This window comes from Diadema antillarum, unplaced genomic scaffold, assembly GCF_040938485.1.
Source record: "Diadema antillarum isolate AM-2024a unplaced genomic scaffold, OU_Dant_1.0 seq00000081_RagTag, whole genome shotgun sequence".
Classification (NCBI taxonomy): Eukaryota; Metazoa; Echinodermata; class Echinoidea; order Diadematoida; family Diadematidae; genus Diadema; species Diadema antillarum.
In genome coordinates, this window is record NW_027271174.1 from 605,409 (window position 1) to 631,673 (window position 26,265).

Consider the following 26,265-nt stretch of genomic DNA (forward strand, 5'->3'; position numbering starts at 1 on the left):
ATTAACCCTTTCTATGCTAGGGACTGTAGATAGTGTGTACAAAGCTGTGGGGGTTTCTGCGCCAATTGGCACTTTAAACCCTTTGTGTGCTGTAAGTGTCAAATGGTACACAAAATCCCATAGCCTTGTACACAATATCCATGATCCCAGACACAGAGGGGTTTAATGACTACCACCGTTCACATGTCAAAAGCAGGAAGATTTCATAAAGCTGTCAGGAAGATACTGTGCAATAATAAATCTAGCACCAGGGAAGCCTTTATCTTTTCTTTTGGTTCCAATGTGAAGAAGTAATGGCAACTTCTCACTTAGCCTTATGCTGAATGGGGAAATTTGGCAGGACAATAATATAAGCAATATCCTTGCAAAAAAAAAAAAAAAAAAAAAAAATTGATTGCCCAATTAAATCGCCTCTTTTATCATAATTAATACAAGCTAATTGCCAAATCTACAACATTTTTGTAGCTTGTCTTTGTCTATCATTCTCATAAACATGGCGCATTTTAAGTACAAAAAAAAAAAAACAGAATAAAGCGTACTGCCATCTCAGCTTGTTGGATTTCACAATCATCCCTTTCAGGCATACATGATACATCTGACAATGAGTATCACAGTGATGATGTCATAGTCTTTTGTGACAGCCTAGGGCTGGTTCCACACAAAACACTCTTGCATAAGACTTCAGCCAGTGGGTTGGAACTGGGTACAGTACCACCATGGTTAGCAAATGCTGTGTTCATATATAATCCTGTGGAACGCGAAGCTGTTTAGAACTAGTTTCCACAGTGACATAAATGGCCATGACATCACACTACGGTACTCTATGAAGTCTCTGTGTCTTATTCAAAGCAAACATTCCTATCACTGGATGGTACATAAATACTATTTGCATGCTAACAAGAAGAAGGCATAATTGTACATCGGCATAACTGAACATCAGCAATTCCTCTGATGATGCAAAAGAAGTAGCGTAACCCCCTCGATTTGACTTTCTTTGTCAGGCTGGAGTCAATTGCTCAATAACCCAATTCCATGACACACCCATATGAAGCATAATGATGACCGACATACAAAACGGTGCTCTGAATTTTCAACATAAAAAGTGTAATCAGTGAAGCACAAACAGACACTAGAAGAAGTTTTTGTGCAGGATGTTGGCACAAACAAAAAAATCAAACCAATAACAGATATACTTGTACATGACTCCCTGTATATCAATCTTAGTTTCACTTCCCTCCAAACGACAATGGTTACATAAATCAGCATGATTTGGTCAGTTGACAAACTGAGTATGCTAATGTTGCCCTCTTTTTTATGCTAAAGTTGATCTCCTGACAAGAATATGGGCCTCACTTCTTTGAGTCAAGAATACTGATTGAGTTCCTGTCAATAAATAAGTGTACATGTAGCAAAGTAAGCAGCAAGGCTGGGAAGGTGAAAAAGCTAGAAGTCACTGTCCAAATCTGCTAATTTAAACTTTTCTGATAACTTTCTGAAATATGGCATCTATGACAGTATGTGCGAGATATGACTAACCATTTAAACAGGAGTGTTTCTGTTGAGGGGTTGTCAAACTGCAAGCCAAACTTTGGGCCAGCATCTTACACTGATGATGACTCCTCTACAGATATGTACTTTGAAAAAGGCAATCATTTTTTTTTCTCTCTCGTGCAGTGCCACCAGATTATGTGCCATGAACAGAATTACTGTGTTAGTTTGTGACTGCGAAACATTTGGCTCCGAGTAACAATGTTTGGTAAGTATCAGTTACTCAAACAGGATTTCACACTGGCCTGCGCACAATGACAGAAATTGCACTTTCGGGGTGCAATGCAACCATGGGCCAAATAAAAAGTAACAGCCATTAAAAAAAAAATTAATTGAGTAATGAAGACAAAATCATTCGTTTTGTCTTTGATGATGATCCAGACTTACTCATCTTGAATTTCATAAATTCGCAATCTTATACCGACCTGGAGGTGAAATTGAATAGCAACACAAGTTTTACCACCTCAGTTAGAATTTGATCTTGGGCTCACCAGTAAGCAGTGAAATGAGCACTGCATATATAACGCTTTGCTATTGCGAGATTGCATAGGCTGTCCTCATATCAGTCTCGAAGCTGGCAAGCTCTATGCTACTTACAGACTGCTCCAACAATAATTGTATGGAACACAATGAACCAGAGCAAAGCATAAAAGAAATACAAGCTTACTTGAAAGTCTCAAATATTTAGAATGTCACATTTCACTTCAGTACTGCACAAGGTTTGTTGCATTTCACTTTCAAACGTTTGGATGGCTCTCTTTAGTTGCTAAAAAAAATAATAGTGTCACTTTTCTTGGTTAAACATAACTATGCATTTTAACTTTACTATTTTCTATCACATACACACTGGCCTCCTTCTATTGAGATGTTGATGCATTTATAACCTGGTAGTAGATACAGGGGTCTTCTTTTCTTTTGGTATGTATATGTTACACATGAATGCAAATTCTCCATACTGCATATAAATGTGGTACACAGTTTATCGCTAGATGTTGGGTCCTTATGCTGGATGTACACTCAGAGCAAATGAACGAGGTGATCTTACAAAACCATGCACAACACTTACACACAGAGGTCAAGTGGGGTCACACTTTTGGTTTTCACTTGCGTACTTGTTACTGTGCAACGGGCACTGGCAGAACATATTACGCCATAATCATAACTATCATTTTTCCCTTTCCATCATCACTTAAACATTGTCACTTCACAATAGAAATGCATTTTCGGAGTTTGTAACTTGATATTTCTTTTACCAACACGTAACAATTGCCAAGAAAATCTACGATACCATGGTAGTTTAGAGATACAGGCAGTGCTCCACGTTTTTTGTGTTCATTCAAATAGAGCTTGTACTGTGCACCAGCACAGCATTCTTGATACATTGTTATGGATTTTAAATAGCGCTGCCGCCATCAGACTTTTTACAGTTATATGCCACAGGGAGAATTTAATGTGGTGACATGCCAACAATACACATTGTTTTGTGCCACGATGACCCCTTCTTTGACAAGGACCCAGGCTGCTTTGCCTATCAGGGCTACCTCTTAAAAAGGGATGAAAAAAAAATGGCATTTTAATGAAAGCAAGAGCTTATCCCATTGACAGGCTGATTTTGCTACTATTGTACATCACACATTTACCGTAGACACTTGCCCGAGCATACTCGGGATTCGTCCTCAACAGGTTAAGCAAAGGGGGTAATACATGACACATGAGTTTTTCTTCAATTTGTCTGCCCTCTGTACAAATGAAGTTTGTAAGATCACAACTTCTGATATACATTTTTAACAAACATATCGGAAAAAGGGAACCAGCAGGAATCCAACTTCCCATCTACTGCTTTCCAGGCAGCGTCACTACCAGCAGGCTATCATTGTGTCATTGCCGGCATCCACGGACAGCCTGGTGGTAGTGTTGCTACCTGAAAAGCAAATGACAGGTTCAATTCCTGCTGGTTCCTTTTTTTCCCCCGACATATTTGTCAAAAATACAGATCAACAGTTGCGATCTCACAAATTTCTTTTGTACAGAGGGCAGACAAATTGAAAACAATCTCATACCTGAAAACTGGCGTTCTTCACCAACTACTCATATTCATTTACTGAATTATTACTTTTTTGACTTCTCATTTGTGTGGATAGTAAAGTGTGTCTATGCTCAGCCCTTTTTAGTTATAGCACATAATGAGGCCACCACCCTCTGTAGATCAGAATACAACTTGATACACTGTCAAAAAATACACGGAAGGAAAAATTAGAAGAAAAGACAAAAACAACACTAAAAGCCTGTGGTGACTTTGGTTACATCATTAATAATACCAGATACTTATTTTATGCTAGTTAAAATCTAAAATAAATAGAAAACAGTTTGGTTTTTTGTTTTGCTTTCAAACTCTTGTTTAAGCGGAAGAAATATTATTCCTAACAAAGAATAAACAAACTACTTGGCAGTAATGCATGAAGTTTTACCACTCCATAATGATCTCTTGATTTAATGATTTGCATTCCTGGTAACACAAAGAATAATAATAAGAAAATAAGGACAGAACTTTAGATACTTTGGGTACAGCACTAATGCCACAGGGTAAATCTGTTCATAATTGAGGTACATGATTCAAACAGCATGACTCTTGATAGCACAAATTTCATACAGGGGTTAGTGGGATAGTGAACAGTCGCCTCCATCGCTACTGGAGTTGCAGATGTACTCAACACATGTATTTCAGATCATACGTATACCACTGGTACCTGGGCCTCTCAGTACGGTGGCATAGAGTGACTAAACGTAGACCCATGGAAGTGCTGTGGCATTCCCATTGGTGGAGGCACACCCACTTTAAAGTGTGGCCGCACATCCCCTGTTCGGTTCTGGCCCAGCAAACTGTCCACCCGCATGTTTGCAAAGTGCTGGCCCGCGTGGCGCTGCCCCATGTTTGTCTGTAGCACACTGTCCTCCACCGGTATGGAAGGGTTACTATGGAGATGTACTGTGGGAGGAAGCCCTATGCCATGGTTCAAGGGAGGCGCCTCCGATATGTGACTTGTCCCCGTCATTGACGATGAGTCATTGAATATATTATTGAAATTGAATGAAGACGTCATGCCCGCCCCGGTGAGCTGATTGGATTTGCTGATGTTGAAACCTCCCGAAGGCTGGTGATCAAAGACAGGAAAGTTCGTAGACATGCCTACCCCATGCAACCCTCCAGCCCTTGCAGGAGAAAACATAGTGTTGAATGAAGGTGTAATGTCCGTCTCTCTAGACAGGTTGCTCTTTGACTGTGGAGGGCTTTGAAGGATCGCCCCCGGAAAAGGTGGAGAGAAGTACGTCGGCATTTCACTGTGCCGCAGTCTCCGCGAAGGTGAAATCAGGGAAGAGTTACTGGATGATGAAGGCACACTCTCCGACTGACTGCCACTACTGTGCGGCGTTTGTGAACTGGTTGAAAAGTTTGGCAGGAATGTGGAATGAGTTGATTCTGAACTGGAGACGACAGAGCGCTGCGAAGTGCTCAGCGAGGCCCAAGGAACAGAGTCCTGCAAGAGAGACATTGAAGTACTGCGACTGCTGTCAACCTCGTGTGGATCCCTGTTGAAGATGTCAGATGGATTCTGCGTTCGTTTCTTTGAGCGGTTACCATCGTGGTTTCTGCCACCACTTTGTGAAGTCATATTCGCTCTCTGTGCCTCGACGCTGGATATCGATATGTCTCCTGCTTGACTCTGTGAGTTCACATTTTGCGACTGGAACTGCACTGCATTGCCTTGTATGTGTTGCTGCTGATTACCATGCATATTTGAGTGCTGCCTTGAATCTAGGTTAGTCTGATGTGCAGTTCTGCGGGCAGCCTGGGCTCCAGGATTAGCCTTCTTTGCCAGGTTCATGTGGTGAGCATCACCAGCAGGCCTCTTGACACCCTGCCCTGTGTGTGAACTCTGCAACATTGGTGACTGGGACATCCTCCGGTGCTGCTGCTGCTGCTGCTGCTGCTGCTGCGGAGCCTCAACACTAGGTGGTCCCCTGCTACTTGAATTTGAGTGAGGCATATCATTCATTTGCCCCATGTGACCACCATCCTGCATGTTGTAGTTCATAGGGCTCGCCTGCAGGGGACTTGGCTCCATGGAGGCTACACTGGAACGTCCGCTTGGCACTGAGTACGTCTGGGTTTGAGGGGTTTGCCTGTCACTTGGGGTGCGATGTGGTTGATTGCTGGCCTGAAACGGTGCAAGCGTGGAAAAATCTAAATCATCACCTGTGGCAAGATTTGAAGCATCCCCAAATCCCAGATTAACAGAATTATTCCCTCCACGCTGCATCTGTTGAATTTGTGGAGGAGATGCTAACTCTTGGATCTTGTGAGCATTGCCTCTATTACTCTCCCTAACATCTGTCTGTGTGGGCTCCAAGTTCCACTGGGAGAAAGAGAAACTGTCTTGTGCCATACTGGAAGTCAAGTTGGAACCATAGTCACCCGACAGAAGATTGCTGGAATTGGCAGAGTCAGGATGACTCTGTTTTTCCTCAGGCTGAGGTCTCCTGGTCATGGACTGAGTAGGCTGCTCATTCTGCTTGGTCAGAACAGAGCTGCTGGGTGCCGAGTTTCCAAACATGTCCATGTTCACAGTTGAGGCCATTGACGTTGGAAATGCTGAGCTGCTTGATACGGAGGAGAGGAAATCCAAGCTGTCATCAATGTCCGATTGTCTCAGCATCTGACTGGATGTGACGACTTCTGTTCTGTGGGCGATTTTTTTACTCTTGGCCACACTTCTACTCCTCTCGACGTTTGCTGCACTAACCGAGGTATTTTGTGCCAGAAGAGCCGCATTGCTTGCTTTGCTAACAGCAGCCTGCACCAATGAATGAACTGATTGTGTATTGCCTGACGATACTTCATACATCGGAGGGCGATGCATGCCTCCAGCATTTGATCTGTTTTGGTTTGTGCCGTCATGGAAATTAGGCAAAGTTTGCCTGTTGGTAGACATCACGACTGAATTTTCTTGTCTTTGTGACTGACCATGGGAGGGTTGATGTTTCGGTGCAGCGGACGATGCAGATGACAAAGGTAGGTTGGGAGCCATACTTGACGGGTTCCACAGCGGAAGATTATGGCCGTCTGAGGAGGCCATTGGCCCTCTCGAAGGATATGGGGGTGGATTATTTTTCTTCTCTCCTCCAGCTTGCCTGTCATTGCCAGCTGTTGTCCTTGCCGTAAATTTCTTTGAGGAGCTCTGTGAGATACTTTGTACACTGAAGGGGTTGGTATTACTTGTATGCTGACCCATCTGCTGCCTTCCTGCACCCATCATCTCCTTGCCATCCCGATTGTTTGATTTCTCATCTGGTGACTCGGCAAGCCAGGGAAACTTATGCACGAGAGCTTTATCCAGTTCAATTCTGCCAACACTGTCCAAATCCTCCCTCTCATCGACAACACCTGCACTCTTCTTGGGATCCCCCTGTGCCTTTCCTTTTGGCTTCTTTTTGTTGCTCTTGTTCCCTTTTTGTTTCACTGGTATTTGTGCATGCTGAGTCACATCAGCCCTGTCTCCTGCCTGCTGTAGCTGCTCTGGGACTAAGCGGAATGTTTCCGATGGAAGCTGATTTTCCTCCCGTTGCTCTTCTTCCATCTGCTGTTGCGGTGGCTGCTGCATTTGCGCCGGCTGAGAATGTCTTTGGAGCTCCTCCTCTTGCTCCTTTGCTTTGCTGCCTTCCTCTGAAATGTCAGCTGTCAGAGTGCGGTGCAAAGTCATTGTGGAGAATGTTTTCACTGGGATCTCACGCACCTGTGATTTCCGGTGGGGATTCTGCTCAGTCTGTCTACGTCTTTGTTGTTGGTTGTTGACAGTGCTTGCTTGTGAGGATGGAACATCACTTGCCGACCCAGCTGGCTGCAAGCTCGCCGAAGGCGGCGCCCTACTCTTGGGTGGAGGATGGCGATTATAATTTTCCGAACTTCTGCCAGAATCCTCCCTATTTTCTTGTGCCTGGGGAGGAAACAGCTGGTCATTTGATATCCGCTGTGGATCCTCATCTGCATTAGGCAATGCTGTCTCTTGCTGAGCAACTTGTTCTCTGTAAGTTGCAATCAAAGATGTCAGTCGGTTCTGCAGGGAATAGCTTGGTGATGAAGACACTGGTTTGCTGGAACTACTCAGTGAGGTGTCTTTTGGTGGTTCCATGCTGGAGCCTTGCATGAATGAATTCTGTTCTGCATGGGTAGTTGTTGGGGTGCTAGAGGTAGTCACAGGATAATTTGACAGTGCAATAAAGTTGTCCCGATTGCTCTGATTGCTCTCTTTGCTTGGTGTTGATATGCTAGCAATGCCCTGGAACATATCCCCATTTCCAGATGACTGCCCCATTGACCTACTCTCACATAAGGTATTGATGCCAAAGAATGACTCTAGTGACGACTGAGGCTTGGATGTACTCGACAGTGGGCTTAAGATATCCCCTGCACTTGACATGCAATCAGTATTACTCTGTGTTGCTGTAGGGCCTTTGGGATCAGACAATGCTGGAAAGCTTTGCAGAATGTCTGCCAACTGCTGGTTCTGTAAGTTGGCACCCCTTGGATCCGACTGACTCACTGAATCAAGAAATGACTCTGTTGGGGCCTGAGTTAGCCAAGGTTGAGAGAAGGGATTCATTGATGGCTGCGAAGACTTGCTGACACTGCTTGAAGAGAGCGATTGGGATGCACATGTTGAGACGACACTGCTGACTGGGGCGCTCATGTTCACACTGGTACAAGTTGTGGTCACAGCAGTGTTGCTGTTGATGGTTGTTACAGTGACTCCAGTGCTGACCGGCGATTGTGACTTAGCTGGCTGAATACCTCTGGCCAACTCTGATGCCTTGGAGTGGTGTGATATCCATCCATGCTGATAGGGACTTGATGCCACTGCAGAATAAGGATTGGGTGGAGATGATTCCTTTTGGCTGGTTTCTGGAAGTGAAGATATGGAAGCATCCCTAGCTGGGTTTGATGATGGCTCTAGAAGACTACTGATTGATGAAAACGGGGTCAAAAAATTCTGGAAGCCGTCAGAGGGAGTTGTCACTGTTTTGGTTTCCGAAGTCAATTTCGCTTCCGAAGACAGTGGCCTTTCAGCGTCTTGGGCCGGAAAAGTAAGTGACATAGTATCACCTGTCTGTGTCGGACTAACACTGACTGATGTATCGGCAGCTGCAGTGGTAGGGACTTCCTGCACTGTGGAACTGCGTGTTGAACCACTATGGGATACGTCCATAGAATTACAGGGAGGTTCTATCTCTTGCTCTTCCTGCTCATCATCAATGTATGTTGGAAGACCACTCACACTCATTGAGTTGCTTAGAATATCAGTATTGTAGCCCAGGCCTCCTAGCCCAAAGAGAGAGTGTCCATTTGTCTCAGCTACTGATGTCACTGTTGCAGAAATACTACTCGACACATCTTTGTGATTTGCTGCTGTGGTGTCTCCAGTCCCCACGGTGAGCAGTGCTTCGGCAGAAAAGTTGTTCAGTGATGAATTTCCGCTTGATGACACTGGCAAGCCCATTGGCCCTGAGGTATCCCCGATATTCTTGGCTTTTTCGCTCTCTTGATCAATGACCTCGTCATTTAGGGGTCTACCAATAATGCTCTCTAATATAGTATTCATCTCGGCAACATCACCCGACTCTCTTTCCCCATTGTCTGAGCTTGCAGTATCAGGGGCACTCAGTTCAATTTTCTTTCTGTTCTTTTCTTTATCCTTTTCCTTTTTCTTCTTTTCTTTTTCCTTTGATTTTGACTTTTTCTTTTTCTTCTTTTTGTGCTTTCCCTTGCTCGATGATGTATCCATGTCATCAGGGAGATCATAAATATCAATTCCAGTATGAGCTGACTGACCACTCATCATACCATTACTATTCTTCATCACTGGTGGATTGAATGAAGGTTCAAGCCTTGAATTTGTGTGGGGATCTTGCAAACCTTGCTGGAGGTCTCCCAGTTGCATGGTAGGTGAGGTGTCAGACACGCTAGAGAAAATGCTTTCAGCTGCCTTGGCAAGGATGTCATTCGTTGCAAACGCCTCGGGGTTTCCTTGCATGTTATCTGATTCTGTTGGAACATTCCCCATTGATGTCTCGACTGCCAGAGGAGAAGTCAGATCACTGCCAGCGCTTTGAACTGTGTGGGCAGCTACTTGTGCCGAGGATGAAACTGTGGAAGGAGCTGTTCCTTCAACGAGCTGCACTTGATTGTTGGTGATCTGGCCGCCTTGAAGAGAGTGTGTGGAAGTCTGCACAATTGTAGAGGCAACCGGTTGGGACACAACAGTACTCAGGCTGCTGTTACCAGACATTACTGTTCCTGACTGGATTGGCCTGTTGGGCATGTTCTGTGAGACTTGAACCCTCAAGGGCTGTTGTCCTTGAATAAGGGTGTTCCCTCCTACCGTCTGCTGGACTCCAGAATTCTGCTGCAGGATTACCGGAATGAGTTGGCCGTTCTGCTGGATGTAAACAATGTTCTGAGTTACTTGTGGCTTTGGAGCAACCTGCACTGGCATCTGCACATTCATATTCCCTGCGATAACAGCATTTGTCGGCTGTTGCTGCTGAAGAACAATTTGTCCCTGGTTGTTCACGACCAGGGTCCCTTGCTGATTTGTGGACTGCCCAACTGGGAGTCTAACAGTCACAGTGTTTGGAGCAATTGGCTGAATATTTGACTGTGAGGCAATCGGTGAACCAGGTTTTCTTGAATCAGGTTGCAAAGGGCAAAGGTTTTTCACCTTGAGCTGTGCAGGCTGTTTCTTTTTGACTGGTGTCTTCGGTTGAATGGCACTACCCCGAGAACCGATCACATTGACTCCTTGCTGTGAAGTGAGAATGACCTGCTGCGGCTGATTCACTTGTGGTGCAATCCGAACAGGAACATACTGATTTGGTTGGCCTGGCAGCTGAATAAGCACAGTCTGACCTTGCGACTGGACTGGCTGTTGCACCAATCTCATGCCGCCTGACCCCGACTGCAGGAGCACGGTATTCTGAGAAGCTGGAGTTGTGATTGGGGTGCTGATGACTTGTGTCACAGCAGTGGTATTTGTAGACTCCGCAGTTGTGGTATTGACCTGTGCAACACTGCTCTGGTTGGATGCTTCGTGAGTACACGTCATGGCAGAATTTGTGACATTTGCTTGATTAGAAGGTTGCAGCACTTTCCCGTCTGAAAACACAGTTTGATTCGTCTGACCTTCATTTCCCTGCAGAATGGGAGAAGACTGCACATCAGCTTCAGGTTTGTCACTCAAAACACTTGTAACTTGTCCGAAATTGCCAGATCCCGTGGCGATGAGATTTGTCTGCTCTGCGCTAGTCCCAGAATTACTTGTTGTGACAAGTAGCAGCCCTCCTGTGTTAGATCCAGACTGAATCATACCGCCATTATTCCCAGCTCTGTTTCCACTGGATATTGTCAACTGATTAGTTGGCATGGCAACAAGATTTGGTGATCCCATCACAGTTGCTGTAGGAGACTGAATGATGATGTTCTGGCTACCTCCAAGGAGCTCATCAGAGGGCGGCTCCACCTTTGCACTTTTCTTCATCTTAGCATTTGCTGCTTTGATGTGGGTCTTGTAGTCGCTTGAACAGTTCATTGAGCGGAAGAACTCCTTGAATTGGTCATTCTCCTTCTTGAGTCTGGCATTCTCCTCCATCAGCCGCTCAATTTCATCAACTGTAAAGCAACCAAACAGCAAAACAAAAATCAAGAGTGAAGTTTCAGGAATTAATGACTGTCACCTAACCTCCCAGAATTTGCTCTAAGAGAAATTTGCCTAAGGACACAGTAATCATCCATTGAGGTTGTGTACAGTGCATATGAACTGATTTTTCATACACTAATACTGTATACGCCGAATATTTTGCGAGGTTTTGATTTTCTTGAATTTCGCAAGTCAGGAACTATTCGCGAATTGAGAGACACATGAAAATATGAACTCTGTCTTTAATTTACTATGTATTTCCTTTTTTTTTTTTTAATTCTTGATTTTCACCATTTCTCTTTATCTAGAATAGTTGTCGATAACCAAGAGAGATGTTATCTGAGAACTAGAAATGTTGCTATGGCGACGGGTATGCCTCCGCCATAATGCATGGTTCTCCGAATAGGTCTATAGCACAATGTCTTGACAATGTGTGTTCACATAACTGGCAAAATAACAAAATGACAGGTTTGTCACAAATGCATTGAGTGTTCATTATCCTTGTACTAGGTTTATATGGATGAATGGTTATACTGTCTAAGAGTGCAGGTATTTGGGGATTTAAGGATTTGTACCCAACTTTTGACCCTTTTATAAGTTTAAAGAAGAAGTGAAATTTCACACTTTCACTTGACCTTTGACCTTTGACCTTTGACCTTTAGGCAAGAAACTTCCAAGAGAATCTGCATTGGGTAATATATGCATACATTTAAGTTTCAAGAAAAAATCCTGCAGGCATTGCATAGATAAGAGAGAAATAATGACATTTTGATGAGTTGACCTTGACCTTTCACCCCCTGATCTTTGACCCATGACCCCTATTCCCTACATGATCACTGCCAGTCAGTACATGCATATATATACTAAAGTTCCATGCAGATACCTTGAAATATTTGTGAGATATGGAGAAAAAAGTGAAATTTTTACATTTTCACTTGACCTTTGACCCTTGACCTTTGACCTCATGACTCAAAGCTCTCTTTAGGGAATCTTTATTTGGTAGTTGATGTATACAACAAGTTTCAAGAAAATACCTCCAGGCATTGCACAGGTATAGGGGAAATAGTGAAATTTTGAGCATTTGACCTTGACCTTTTGACCTTTGACCTTGTGCGCCCAAAATTTGACAGGCACAACTTCACCCACTCATACATATACATGCCAAGTTTCATTAGGATACCTCTAACGATTTTTAGATACGCTGTCCACAAAATTGATTACAGACGGAAGGACAGACGGAAGGACGGACGGACGGACGGACGGACGGACAACCCGAAAACATAATGCCTCCGGCGACACTTCGTGGCAGAGGCATAAAAACCAGGGAGAACAATCATCTGACAATACTTCTTTCAAAAACCAGGATACATTGTGCACACAAAAGTCATTGGAAACTGCTATTTTTTTTTCAACTGCTTATTTACCCCCACCTCCCCCCCCCCCCCCTTCCCTGGGCTAGTAACACACGATTAAATGAAGAAATATTTTTTTTAAAGGAAACATTCTGCAGTCTATGATGCAAAGAACATTTAAGAGGTCTAAATAGCACATCCATGGTTTTGAAATGTTGCATTCCAGATGCATGTTTCATCACATGAAACAAAATGTGATAACATAGTGCCTGGTTCACATCCACCATTAATTCAGAGAACACCTTGTAACATGGTAAATGTGAAAAGCATGAGGTCATTACCGATCTGTTAAAGGAACTCTGCAATGGAAAAGCATGTTGACTTGTATTGATTTATCTACATGTATGTACCCTAATCACATGTTACTTAATAGCAATTCTTTTTACATTTTTTATTGGACACTTGGCTACGCCCACAAAACAAAGCAAAAAAACACAAACAAAAACCACCTCTAAAACCAAGATTTTGCCAGTGACATAAGCTGTCAATCACTGGTAAAATACCTATATAATTGACCAGGGCTCGACACTGACATATTTCGCTACATGACCATTTGGGTCACTTAAATCTTTGAATGCAAAATTTTGGGTGGCCCAAAACAAAAGGAAAGATACAATTTCATTTTGAATTCTAGCTGCCCAATCAGACCACAAAAAGATAACCTTTTCGGAAATTTGGGTGCTCACCATAAATTTTAAATGGCCCCGGACCACTAATGTTGAGCCCTGGCTTAACAAAAGACATTAGAACACATCTTCCCATAGACAAGCATATCTTCATGTTTCCTTGTAATGTCTTTTGTCAAAAATATAGTAACTTTTCTTTGTAACTTTATCTCTTTTTGGAAGTTTTCTTACCCTCTGACTCTGGCGCGTTCTGGATGATGAGTCTGTTGCATTTTTCTTTCAGCTCAACCACAAGGTCATACGTGTCATCAAGAATCTGGGTCTTGCTCTGCAAAATAAAATTTGAATATCAGAGATGATGATGATGAATCTTTCCCAGTAGGGAAACATTGGATCACATGTAGTCTGCAGTGCATTCATCTAGAAAATAAATCACTTTGTGTCCTGTTAGATTTGATAGAGATAGATAGATAGATAGATAGATACAGTGAATGTGGAAAGTTTCAGTGTAGAAATTTTTTGTGCGACCAGAAATTTGTGTGACCAGAAATTAGCGTGAAAATAAAAGCATGTAAATATTTTCCTCTTTACTTGTGCCATTATCTATTATGTCTTGATTCTGCAGAATTAAAAACATGCAAAACTCATCATACATGGCAGAGTGTGAAAACTCACTCATGTGAAAATATCCACATTTACAGTACAAGCATGAAGTTTAGACCGCGATAAATACCTGCAGTTTTCAAATAACATTTAGGTAATGTGTACATAAAGTTTATCCCCCCCCAAAAAAAAAAAAAACAAAACAAAACAAATCAAAGTAATGAAATATTAGCAAATGATGATCAAATGTTTGAGCAAGGTTTGATGAAAACTTGAGCACAAGGCTACAAGATCAACATGTCATCTGTAAAGGCATACTACGATCACATTGAGGAAAATACTTAAATCATTTCAATTTGACTGTGACTTCATTTTGAAAGATGCTACATTTGACTTGCTGTCAGTCAATGGCAACACATACATGTACAGTACTCTACGGCTCAGCTATAATATCAAAGATATCAAACTCTAATGCATCTTCTGAGGCAAAAGAAGTTCATTCCTCCAAATAAAGAAAAAACTGCACTGGAAGTCTTCTTTACAAGAGAGAATAATGATGCCATATACAATGTATAATGACTCTATTGTTACTGCTCTCGTCTCATTGTTTTGTCTTCAAACTGGGGTGCAACATTATCAAACAGACCTGTCCTGAAATCAAACCTCTTCGTTAAAAGTCAGAGTTGACATGACTATGAAGCTGAATCATTCACGTATTTCCCAATGACATTATGTAATGAGTACCCCGTTGGTTGTCCCATCACCGCTTTTTGTAGTGTACAGACTAATGCTTCAAGTGAGTCCCTGTCAACATAAACTGATAATGGACAGACTGACAGACCGAAAGATAGGTGGGCAGACAGACATTGATAACCCAAACACATGATGTACCTGACAATTCATAGCTGAGGCATTTCAAAAATAGAACAAAACAAACCGTTCTCCCTTCACTATCAAGTCTTCCACTTTTTCTATCATCCTTTGAATTACTACAAGCGTGCAAATTGTCTCAAGCCAAGAACTCCTACTCATTTAACTGATACAAATGAAAATAGGTCTTCACTGTCCAGTCTTTTTCATTTATTTTTCCCCCAGTAAAACACTGGGCCCACTTCTTTTCATCTTGTAAGATATTAAATGCTTTTGCCTCAAACCATGAACCCCTACTCCTATCAAATGATATGAGGCCATCATTCAGCAACCTATGCAGATATTGAGTGGTTTCACTCCAACAAGTATGTGAACAAGTTAATAGCAACCCATCCATCCTTTTGCACATTTCTGGACAGTACATGTAAAGTACATTGTAGGTACAATGTACTTTGCAAAGGTACACTGTACGATTCATTGTAGGACAATGTTTCTTTGCTGCTTGAATTGTGGTTATAAAATCAAATTTCATGATCAGAGTTGCACTCTTCGATATACGTACACCTGTATCTAGTAACTCATGAGTTCATTTCTAGGCAACACCGCATCAAATCAAAATCATGAAGATTTAACTGGTTTAATGTTTAAATCGCAGTTTGCTGTGAGGTAAATGCAGTCCCTGGTTATACATTTCTGTTGATGTCCTGTTATCTCCCCCCCCCCCTCGACATAGGGCAACATGGATTGAATAATAGTTGTGAGTAGTTTATACAAATGCATATAAAGCACCCTGTAAATACTGCATGGATCATTTTTCATTTGCCAAAATTTTGTTGAAAATTCACTATTGTTGAGCTATTCCCTACAACAAATATTATAGATTTTACAGTGAAATGTTTCAATTTCATGACTATGATTTTGAAGCAGACCAGCATAAATTACACTTCTGTTGCAGCGCACACTACCTACAGAGCTACCACTGAAATGGCAGGTTCCTTGTACTATATATAAACATTGTTTCTACCATATCTGGCCAAATAACTTAACAAGACAAGTGTCAGTGCCGACCCGGCCAGATAAAAGAGGTCGGACGGTACAATACTGTAAAACCAGAAACATTCATGGCAATGAATTTTTGCAAATCGTAGCAGATTGCCTTTTTTGCGGCATGAAATTTTCATGAATTACCACTTGCATTCAATGCATATAGTGTAGACAAGAACTCCTATGCGCATTTTAATTTTGCGAATATTGACTCCTCACGACATCAGCGAAAATTTCGCTCATGTGAACATTTCTGGTTTTACAGTGTTGATTTTCATTCCATGTCAAAGTAGAAATGATGGCCGAGAACACCCACTCGTTTGCTGTCCTTGTCCGGCAGAACCTCCACCAGCTTGTTGATGCACTCGTTGAGGCGGCACTTCCGTCGCTTCTCAATCTCGGCATGATGAGACTTCTTCTTGGCCTTCTCGTCACTGCTGGAGCGAGGTGAAAGGTCAGGGTGGTACATGGTATGTTAGCAGTTCAGAAAGAGACAAATATTACAAATGTATAACCCATTGAAGACTAGTCATGAGAGTACTCGGGTAGGTGTTTGTGGGAAATGAGTGTTATTACAAAATCAGCTCGTCCTCAATGGGTTAAGCAAAACAGGATGGTGAAGAAAAAAAAAAATGACCAGAGAATGTTTTAAATGAAATCAAGCAAATACTGATTAACTAATATGGGGCTTGTTTCATTTTTTTAACCAGTATGTATGAAGAAAATAATGGTACTGATGATTTTTTTTTTCTGCTTTTCTGCAGATTTATCCACAAATTATTAATATTCCTTGATCTGTAGATTACACAGGTACAGATATATATTTTGACAAATGTCATTTGTGTGAAAAACTTAATAAATAAAAAGCAACAAATATGTGCAGCAGATGGGACAATCATGGATTTGTACACAAAGCAAGCCACATTTCACCTTGAGTATTTTACCACGGAGTGCCCTTTTCAAGCAAAATTTTTCATAAGTACTGTATACAACTGTAGGCCTTCTATTTCGTGAGTGTGAATTTTCGTGAATCGGGGAATTTCTGATGATTTCGTGAGTGGTTAAGCTCGCGATCGTGGAGTCCTGTACTGAACGGAGAAATGTACATGCGTACGTCACATCCACATCGGTATCAGAGTCAATATTTTTGTGTGTCTTTAATTTCGCGAATAGCACCTGACTCACGAAATTTGCGAAAATAAAAACCTCGCAAAATATTCAGCGTACTATACAGTAGTTCATACATGTGATAAGCCCTATCTTTTGTGCTCTACTATAAAACAGTTGATTCATTTCTGTTCTGTTACAAATCGCTCAGCAAAAAATGAAGGAAACCACCCAAATCTATTTTGTTGGCACACAGAACATATAAATCAGAAAACTTCACACAGAGCGTGATTCAAATATTCGGTATTGGATCAATGTGGTCATCAAACACTTTAAAAAAAAGTATGACTGACAATTTGTTCCCCCTCACACAAATAGACTGACCTTCCCACTACTCTAAATTTGGAACATTTTTTTTTCTTTTATTCATATTTTGTTAGCACCAGTGGTAGTCCTTCAAAACTTACTGCTCTGACACGTTCTCTGTTCACACGCAGTGCTTCATTAAGACAAGCCCAGATGCGGGAAAGATACAAAACAAACCATTAACAAACAAGAGACCCGCGGGTCTAGCGCTCACCTGAGTATCGCAAGTTCACCTTTCACGCAGTCACTAATCTAAATTATTCACAGCTCTACCAAAATTTGACCAGGCATTCTCAAGTAGAAGATGAAAATGTACAATAAAGGGCCCAAATTTTTTAAGATTCCTTAATTTGGGGGGATTGGGGCCCCCTGGGGCCCTCTGGGTGGGGCATGGTGCCCATTTTTATAAATTGAGATCCTGACCCCCTAGGGATGCTACCTGCCAAGTTTGACGAAAATACATCATGAGGTTTTCAGGAAGAAGATGAAAATGTACAATTCAGGCCCCCATTTGGACCTTCCCAACCAACCCCCCGCCCCCAAGAGGGGCACCCCTGGATCTCCTATGAACAACTTGAAACTACAGTCATTAATGTACTCACTCATAGTATTATCTTAGCTCTATAACTTCTGATTCTAGAGAAGATTTTTAAATATTCCTTCATTTTGGGGGTTTGGGCCCCCTGGGGTCCCCTGGGTGGGGCATGGTGCCCATTTTAAGAAATTGAGATCCTAACCCCCTAGGGATGCTACCTGCCAAGTTTGGTGAAAATGGGGTGTGGGGTTCTCAAGAAGAAGTTAAAAATGTACAATTTAGGCCCCATTAGGACCCAACCTCACCCCCCTCCCCTGGGTCCCAAGGGGGGCACCCCTGATTCTGTCATGAACAAACTTGAAACTACATGTACAGTCATCAATGTACAAACTCATAGTATTAACTTAGCTCTATCACTTCTGGTTCTAGAGAAGAAGATTTTTTACAGATTCCTTACTTTTGGGGCATTTGGGCCCCCTGGGGACCCCTGGGTGAGGCATGGTGCCCATTTTAATAAATTGAGTTCCTAATCCCCTAGGGATGCTACCTGCCATGTTTGGTGAAAATGGGTCATGGGGTTCTCAAGAAGAAGATGAAAATGTACAATTTAGGCCCCATTAGGACCCAACCTCACCCCCCTCCCCTGGGTCCCAAGGGGGGGGGGGGGGGCACCCCTGATTCTGCCATGAACAAACTTGAAACTACAGTCATCAATGTACTAACTCATAGTATTAACTTAGCTCTATCACTTCTGGTTCTAGAGAAGAAGATTTTTACAGATTCCTTAATTTTGGGGGGTTTGGGCCCCCTGGGGGCCCCCTGGGTGGGGCATGGTGCCCATTTTAATAAATTGAGTTCCTAACCCCCTAGGGATGCTACCTGCCAAGTTTGATGAAAATCGGTCTTGGGGTTTTCAAGAAGAAGATGAAAATGTAAAAAGTTTACGCACGACGCACGACGCATGACGCACGACGGACGACGCACGCCGGACGAAGGGCGATCGCAATAGCTCACTTGAGCCTTTGGCTCAGGTGAGCTAAAAAGCAAGAAACTCATCAGACGGCTTTCGAGAGGCCGTACTGTGTTAACAATCTTTGATGCAACTTATACGGCTTCTGCCCTTAGCTGTTGGGTGAGGGTGGGGATGGGGTAGGGGAAAGTGGGGAGGGGGATGGAAGGGGGAGATACTGTACTGTACATTTTATACACTAGAATATCTACAAAGTTGAAGTCACTCATCAAGTCTTATATGCAACCTACCCATCGATGTCTGTTGCCGGGTCAAAGGTCGTATCCAAGAGAGACGAGTTCACCGTCAGGAGACTACTTGGCACTGAAGCTGAATTGTGAGAGTATAGCAACAAAGGATAAAATTACAATTAGTTGTAAATAGGTGTAGTTAAATAAATGCGAAAGCCCCAGTATCAAATTGCAATCATGAAATTTAAGAACAAAAAAGGCACATTGGTGTCACCAGGAGCAAAACATCGCTCAGTCCACGCAACACATGCAGTAACAAAAAATCGATCAACCACATTTGGTTACGGAAGTGTGCATAAATTTACAACTTCTTGATCAATGCATTTTGCGAATTTTAGGTCAAATGAGACATGACAATACACACAAATTAATAACTTTTAAGTTGTGAGTTTGTACACTACATGTACAGTGTATGTCCATCATGACCTTTGAAAACTATGGTAACACAGTACAGTCATAATTCATGTATCAACAAGTGAAATTAAAAAAAAATATGACAGTAACAAATTTTCTCGTTTTATGATAGAAACTGGTGCAGACATTCAAGTCGTATGAAGAGAGACAACATGGTAAGGGCTCTGTTTTTCAACATAGATGACACTTGGCATTCTCAGTCTCAATTACTCCCTGCATACAATCCTGAAATATGTGAATGTGAGATTTTGTTTACTTCATCAGGCCTGCTACAAGTACAGTTGTATGTATGCTAATTCATGGTTGTTTGTCACTGATGCAAGAGAAGGGGGGGGGGGGGGTGATCAATGATGAGCATAGAATAATCAAGGTTTAATACAAGCACCAAACTTGTTTTGAATATTGTAGTATCCTTCATTAGCAACACTATGATCATGATTATCTGTCTTTCACTACATAATGTACATGTATGTACAGTTTGTATCATCAAAACACTTGTTAACTGTAACCTACAGTAGCTTTGTAAAGTACCTGTGGTCTACAGTTTGTACATGTTGTAAAACTTATGTTTTTTTTTAAAGCTGTAACTTGAACTTTTTATTGCAATATTCATTCAATATTCAATGTCAAGATTAATGTGCTTTTGTTGTCGTTGTTGATCGTGGTGACATACTGTACAATGTACAGTATAAGGCATAAGATACAATGTACTTAAAAACAAACAAACACACACATGTCACACATACTTGTACACACCTGAAAGCAGATGGATAAATGAAAACATACTGTACAAATATACACTTGTATGATACTGTACATGTCAAATGAGTCTAGCACCTCTATCATACTATGGCTGCATAGGCCTATCTCCATACAAAATGTAGTCTCTGCTTTATACTCTATGTGTGTGTGTGTTTCACACCTCTACTCAAGAGAAATATTTTTTTCCATGGGCAAACTTGTACATTGTACATTCTACTGTACATGTCTACAATTTGTAGTGGTGAGTACAGTACACGTATAAGCAACATAGAGATGGTGGGACAAGCCCAGGATGTAACCATTACATGTACAATGTGTACTTCATTATAAATCCCAAATTTGTACTATTGAGAAGGATTATTGTGATCGTTTGTTCCAAATTAATGATCAAACATTGCTCTTGACAACAGATACTGTAGCATAGAACAACAAACCGTATGTCAAAAAAAAAAAATTACAATGGGATCCTCCACAATGATAACTTTAAAAATTGTGAATCAACAATTTCAGGGTATGAAACTATAAACTTAGATGTACTACCCATATCTTACAGCAAACCCCATCTGATTTGCTTCAGCGGTCAAAGAGAAACCAGGATCTTTGTAGAGAATGTCAGGAATCCCTTCCTTCAAAGTTCTCTCCATTGTGTTCACACACTAATATGCAGTTCCAGTGCAGTGCAGTGAATACAGCAATATTAAAGGTGCATGGTCCCGGTGCTGTAGTCAAATGTGTACGCAGGCGCAGGCGCAAGTTTCCTATATAGAGACCTACATGTACGCTATGGACTCCTCTTTGGGGCTTACGCTTTGGCCCACTTCCCCGAGTCCGAAGAAGTCCGATTCACTGTAGTCAGTGGTCGGATCACAGTTCGGCTCATGATTCGGCTGAGGGGGATGACAGCTATAGCAAACTTCTTTTGTGATGTCATAATAACAAGCACATATGCACGCACCCTGGCATTACTACAGACTGCATGATGCGCTGAGAAGACAACAAAGGCAACGTTACTTAGCAAACAGCTACGCACTTTACTCTTGATGACAGCTCAACTTCGGTAATCTTCATATCAATGCTAACGGTGATCGGCAGCATCATCAACAGCGCCCTCTACACTATCGGGACTATGCCCCTTTAATACTGCAGAATGCATCAGTGAGAGATTGAGGAAAATCGGACATTCAGTTCAAAGGTTACACATTTTTGAAGTTTCTGCTCATTCACTGCTGGATGAGAAGATGTTACATTATCCTTTATTTCAGTGGAATCAAGAAATCAACAACGGAAACAAACTACAGTATGTTGTACAGTATACGGCAAGCAAAAATATTTGGGTGCTTTTATTTTCCCACTAGTTTCCAGAGATGCAAAGTTAAGTGGCAGGGAGTGAGACCCTGCAAGGGAGCAGGGGGAAGCCCCCCTCCCCTCGGTAGGGAGTTGTTTGTTTGTTTGTTTTTTATTTGGGATATGAAATTATCAGATTTAGTGCATGCCTATGAGGCAATTTGTTAATGAAAAATCTTTGCATTACACAGACTGGTACATTCTGTATAAATGTGCACACCAAATCTCATGATCTTAAACTGGTTGTCAGAGAATAAAATGCAGTCTTTCTTTGTTTTATCCTTGCTGCATCCTGAGGGGTGAGAAAATGGATGCTGGGCGTGTGAGCATGAGATGAGGCGCTGAGGCAATAGTCTAACGCCAGAGGCTGGCGACTTGGTAGGTCTGAGTTTCTGGTTGCGCGAAATGCGGAAAAATTTCAACACAGCAAAAATTTCCACTTTTACAGCATGTTTTGCATATTTGTATCAATGCAATGGTCAGATACATGTATCTGCTGGATAGTAATTCCATATTTCACTTACAGTCAATGCAGTAAAATGCCTTCATACCAATTTTGTATACACTTAGTACCACTACAGCTGTAGATCTATACGCAAGATGGGAGATTTCCTGTTAAAATCTTGGAATTCAGATTACCAGGTATGTACATTGTATACTGTAATACCAAGATGCAAGCAGCGCAGCGTGTACATGTGTACAATGTGTACAATGCAGACCAACAGTTCATGTACTGTGTAGACTAGATTGCCAAACCCTAATAATTTTTTCTGTCACCTATTGGCAAAGCACTTCACATATATTATTCAAAGGGTCAGGGAGGTCAATGATCATAAACCTCACATCTACAATTGTAAATCACATGTTTAACCTCAGTATTGAGTGATTGGAAACTTGCTCATGTCTAGTCACTGTCAACTTTCAACAATCACATTGCTGCATTTACTAGTTACAACATTTACAAGAAAATGCATGCAATGTGCACATATAATTTACAAAAACACTATCGTACAGTATGTTGTTACAATGTACCATGGGTGATTTCAAGTTCGGTGCTAGTGCTAGTGCTAGTGCTAGCTCCCAAATAACAGCCTTAAATCAACCTCCAACACCGACGGTCAGATTAACGCGGCAATACCGATCAAAATTATCGATCACCAGCACTAGGTGTTGGAATCACAGAACTGCAAGCTCCGCGGGAATTGTGCAACGAAAAAATGATGACACATAGTTAAAGTCAAATATAAAAAGATATAGCAAAAACTGCTTAGTTTTAGACACGTAACGAGGAAGACTAATTAACATGCCACAAATTTCTTCCTTCTTTAAAACACAATTTACATCTTTTTGTTCCCAGGCCCAGATTTCTACAGCCATGTCTGGAGTGTTCATGTTCTTTACGTGGGCGACCATTGCATTAGCATAGACTTTGCACGTAAACCATGCATCTATAATGGAAGTGAATACGGGTCTCGCACGGCAACGCTAACACCAGCACCGAACTTGAAATGAAGAAAATGATAATCCCCAGGGGCTAGTGTTAGTCAAGAGGGAAAAAGCATGTAAATCGCTAACACAATCGCCGGAGCTCGACACCGAGCCCAGCACCAGCAACCGGAAATACGTCATAATGATAATTTTCGGGGTCAACTCCCAACACCGACGTGATTTCAAGTTCAGTTTTATCGCCGGAGCTAATGCTGAGATAGCACTAGCACTAGCACCGAACTTGAAATCACCCCATTGTACACTGTACATTGTAGGTACGTGTACAATGCATGATATGCACATGTACAGACTGTACAGCATTCATAGTTCTTTTTCAATTAACCAGCATGACACTCAAACAAGACATTATTACAATTAGGGATGTGAGAGTACAGTACTGTACTTGCAGAAAATAAAGAAAAAAAAAAAAGTGTGAAGTACAGTAGACTGATTACTCCAAAAGGTTTTGGGTATGGTTGTAGAGTCAAAAAGGTCTGAAATCAGATTAAACTCTGAACTCTCAAATCCCTTTACATTATTCGGTAAACTAAAGGCTCGAAACATTTTCTTGCGTACAAATCTAATCTCTTCCAGATTCTATTTTCCACAGGCCTACTATCAGAGTGACAGACTATTACATGATATTGAACGAACACTTATAAGTGTACCAGAGTGTAAAGCCTAGTACAATTTGTAGATGTCTACAGTCTACACCTACAAGATACAAATGTACATCTTTTACATAACACATACATTCTACATAAATGTAGCTGTAGCCTGTAGGCCCAACTTACACACTATAAAAGTGTCTAGAAACTTTAAAAGTTTAGATAGTCTAGACAGAATGGGGTCCACACATGAACATGAAATTTCAGTGTTAATTAGCTGGTTGTGACATCTCAACTGTTTGTAAGGATTTAAATTTCTACCTGTAGACAGATGTGAGATTTTTAATTTGCTTTTGTGCCTTTACAAAATCTGGCTATCCAGGGGTTTTAGGGGCAAGGCATTGTTAATGCCTTAATGGCATTACAATGACACACTATAGGCCTACATGTAGGCATATTCAACATGGTTACACAGATGTTCATTTATTCTTACATGTCTCGGCTTCTCAACGATGTCATTGCAATCCAAATCAGCCATCATTACAAAAATCATTGCCATATCATTTGCTACTCGCTCGGACTACTCCCCAATAGGTCCTATTTAAAGATCATGAAAAAATTAGCTAAAATTAGCCAACCAATCTGATGCCGATGGAAAGCTGGATTCTGGTTAATGCTCCTTGGCCCCATTGTCAGACACAATTCAAATAAAAAGAACCCCCCATCATATGCAACTTTGCATTTACAAGCAAAAAGGATTTTTATCTGCATTCGAACACAAACATCAAATGCAATTTTAATGAATTAATGGATCAAGCGCAACAATGATCTTTTGATTCTGATCAAAGTAATGCAAAGCTGTGGGTGATACTAGCGTTTTATAGCATGTTGAGTTTCTAACAATGGGGTCCAGAAGCATTGTAAAACAGAAGTCAGTGTACCTTGACAGTTTATCAGTTGGGTCACATTTGCTGGCTGTTTTCAGCAGAACATGTGCCTCCACGTACAGTTGTAGGCTTCACGTACACACGTACGAACGCATAGCCATATAATTTAATAAATGCATGAGTAGCGAGCAAATCTCGAAGTGGCATTAGAACCTACAGCGGTGTACGTATGTATTTCAGTATGCACTCGACAATGTTCACTGCAATAATTTAATTAAAAACTTACCGGTAGGCCCCCTAGGCCTACTTACGATCAAAGTTGCATCTCAATGACATTATAATGTAAGTTTGTAACTTTTTACTAGATCTAGACTATATACTAATGTTAGAGAAACTGAAACGTGAGAATCGCCAATGCAATGTCTATGCTATGACAGTTCCGACTGTAATTTAGACCTAAAACTTAACCGTTAGTTAACGGTTAAGGCAGGCCTGTACGTAGACTTTCTCTACGTGTTCTTCTAGAGTCATTTAACGCTACATCTGTTTAAGTGTCTGTAGAGTGTCTAGCCTAGTGTCTAGTAGGCCTACTCTAACAGTTAAATTTACAGAATTCCTGTCCACATCAACAACACTGGACAACACTCAACAGTCACGTCTGCACAAACGATGGTGATTGGGTAATTGATACAAAAAATAATGGACAGTTGACCATTCTTGGCCTAGAATTTTGTACTTATGATTTTCTGCGTGTACTCCGGCATACATTTTGTACAAATGGGGAAAGTGGCGTGTGTATCGGTAGAAGTTTCTCAAATACTACTTTCGTGTTGAATATGGGTTTCAAATTCAATAGCTCTTGACACTGCGCCAATAGCGCACTGCGAGCCCAGCAGTTCACCGCCGGAGTTCATGCTATCGATGCTACGTGCGGAACGTATGCAAACGCTTGCAATACTAGAGTAGACATGTTACTCAATACGCGAACTTACTTTCAGTATCACCGTTCACGAGATTTTCGGCCATTTTCTTCGTCTTCGTAATAACAACTGTAAGTCACGAAGATGATATGATGAAGCATAGAAGTCAGGTTAAAAGCGCAATTGAAACTCTCATTGTAAGAGTTTAGGAGCCTGTGTTTACGGCAGTGAACACCATAAAGGTTTTTCTCAGCGTAAGCCTGACGGCCATCTTGAATTTCCTGTGAGTAATTCATGTCACGAGATGGCGCTCTGCCAAATATGACGACTTTTTAATTTGATTGCGATTGCGTTCGTAATGTCACCCATGACAGTGTGTGTCAAGTTTTTTTCCCCCTTTCTTTTTCAGTAAATAACTCCCCATATAAAGTTGTAACGAGCATCAGAGGGACTAGCTAGAGAACACCTGTTTCGGCCGAAACTCATTTTTCCGCTTTCTAAAATCCGATCAAAAGGAAAATCCGAATGCTTACGGAACATGCAGCTCCCAGTATGGATCCAAGATTCTAGAGATTCACTGGCTTGGTTTTTATTTGCACCTAGTAATAAGATTTTGTACCTAAAATATATTGATCATATTCGCTATCTGCCACGTTTGATACATTTTAATTTTTTTTTTTTTTTGTAAATAATTGTCCTTTGATGTCACCGTGTACCATCCC

General features: G+C 41.6%; 1 protein-coding gene across 1 annotated transcript; it reads right to left on the reverse strand.

The window, feature by feature from the left end:
- Positions 1–3,709: 3,709 nt before the first annotated feature.
- LOC139726209 (uncharacterized) lies at positions 3,710–25,836 on the reverse strand. The gene is made up of 5 exons (XM_071637278.1): positions 25,616–25,836; positions 19,121–19,199; positions 16,169–16,289; positions 13,567–13,663; positions 3,710–11,269 (listed from the first exon to the last, which is right to left on the reverse strand). The coding sequence occupies exons 1-5, from the start codon at positions 25,647–25,649 to the stop codon at positions 4,305–4,307; spliced, it is 7,296 nt and encodes a 2,431-aa protein (XP_071493379.1). The 5' UTR covers positions 25,650–25,836; the 3' UTR covers positions 3,710–4,304.
- Positions 25,837–26,265: the final 429 nt, after the last annotated feature.

What these genes read in the sequence shown, in the direction of transcription:
- LOC139726209 (XM_071637278.1), bottom strand. Translation starts at nt 25,649, where the DNA reads ATGGCCGAAAATCTCGTGAACGGTGATACTGAAA. An exon ending in CGGACAAGGACAGCAAACGA is followed by an intron (nt 13,664 to 16,168) that starts GTGGGTGTTCTC and finishes TTTATTTTGCAG; the next exon opens with AGCAAGACCCAGATTCTTGA. An exon ending in GAACGCGCCAGAGTCAGAGG is followed by an intron (nt 11,270 to 13,566) that starts GTAAGAAAACTT and finishes GTTGCTTTACAG; the next exon opens with TTGATGAAATTGAGCGGCTG.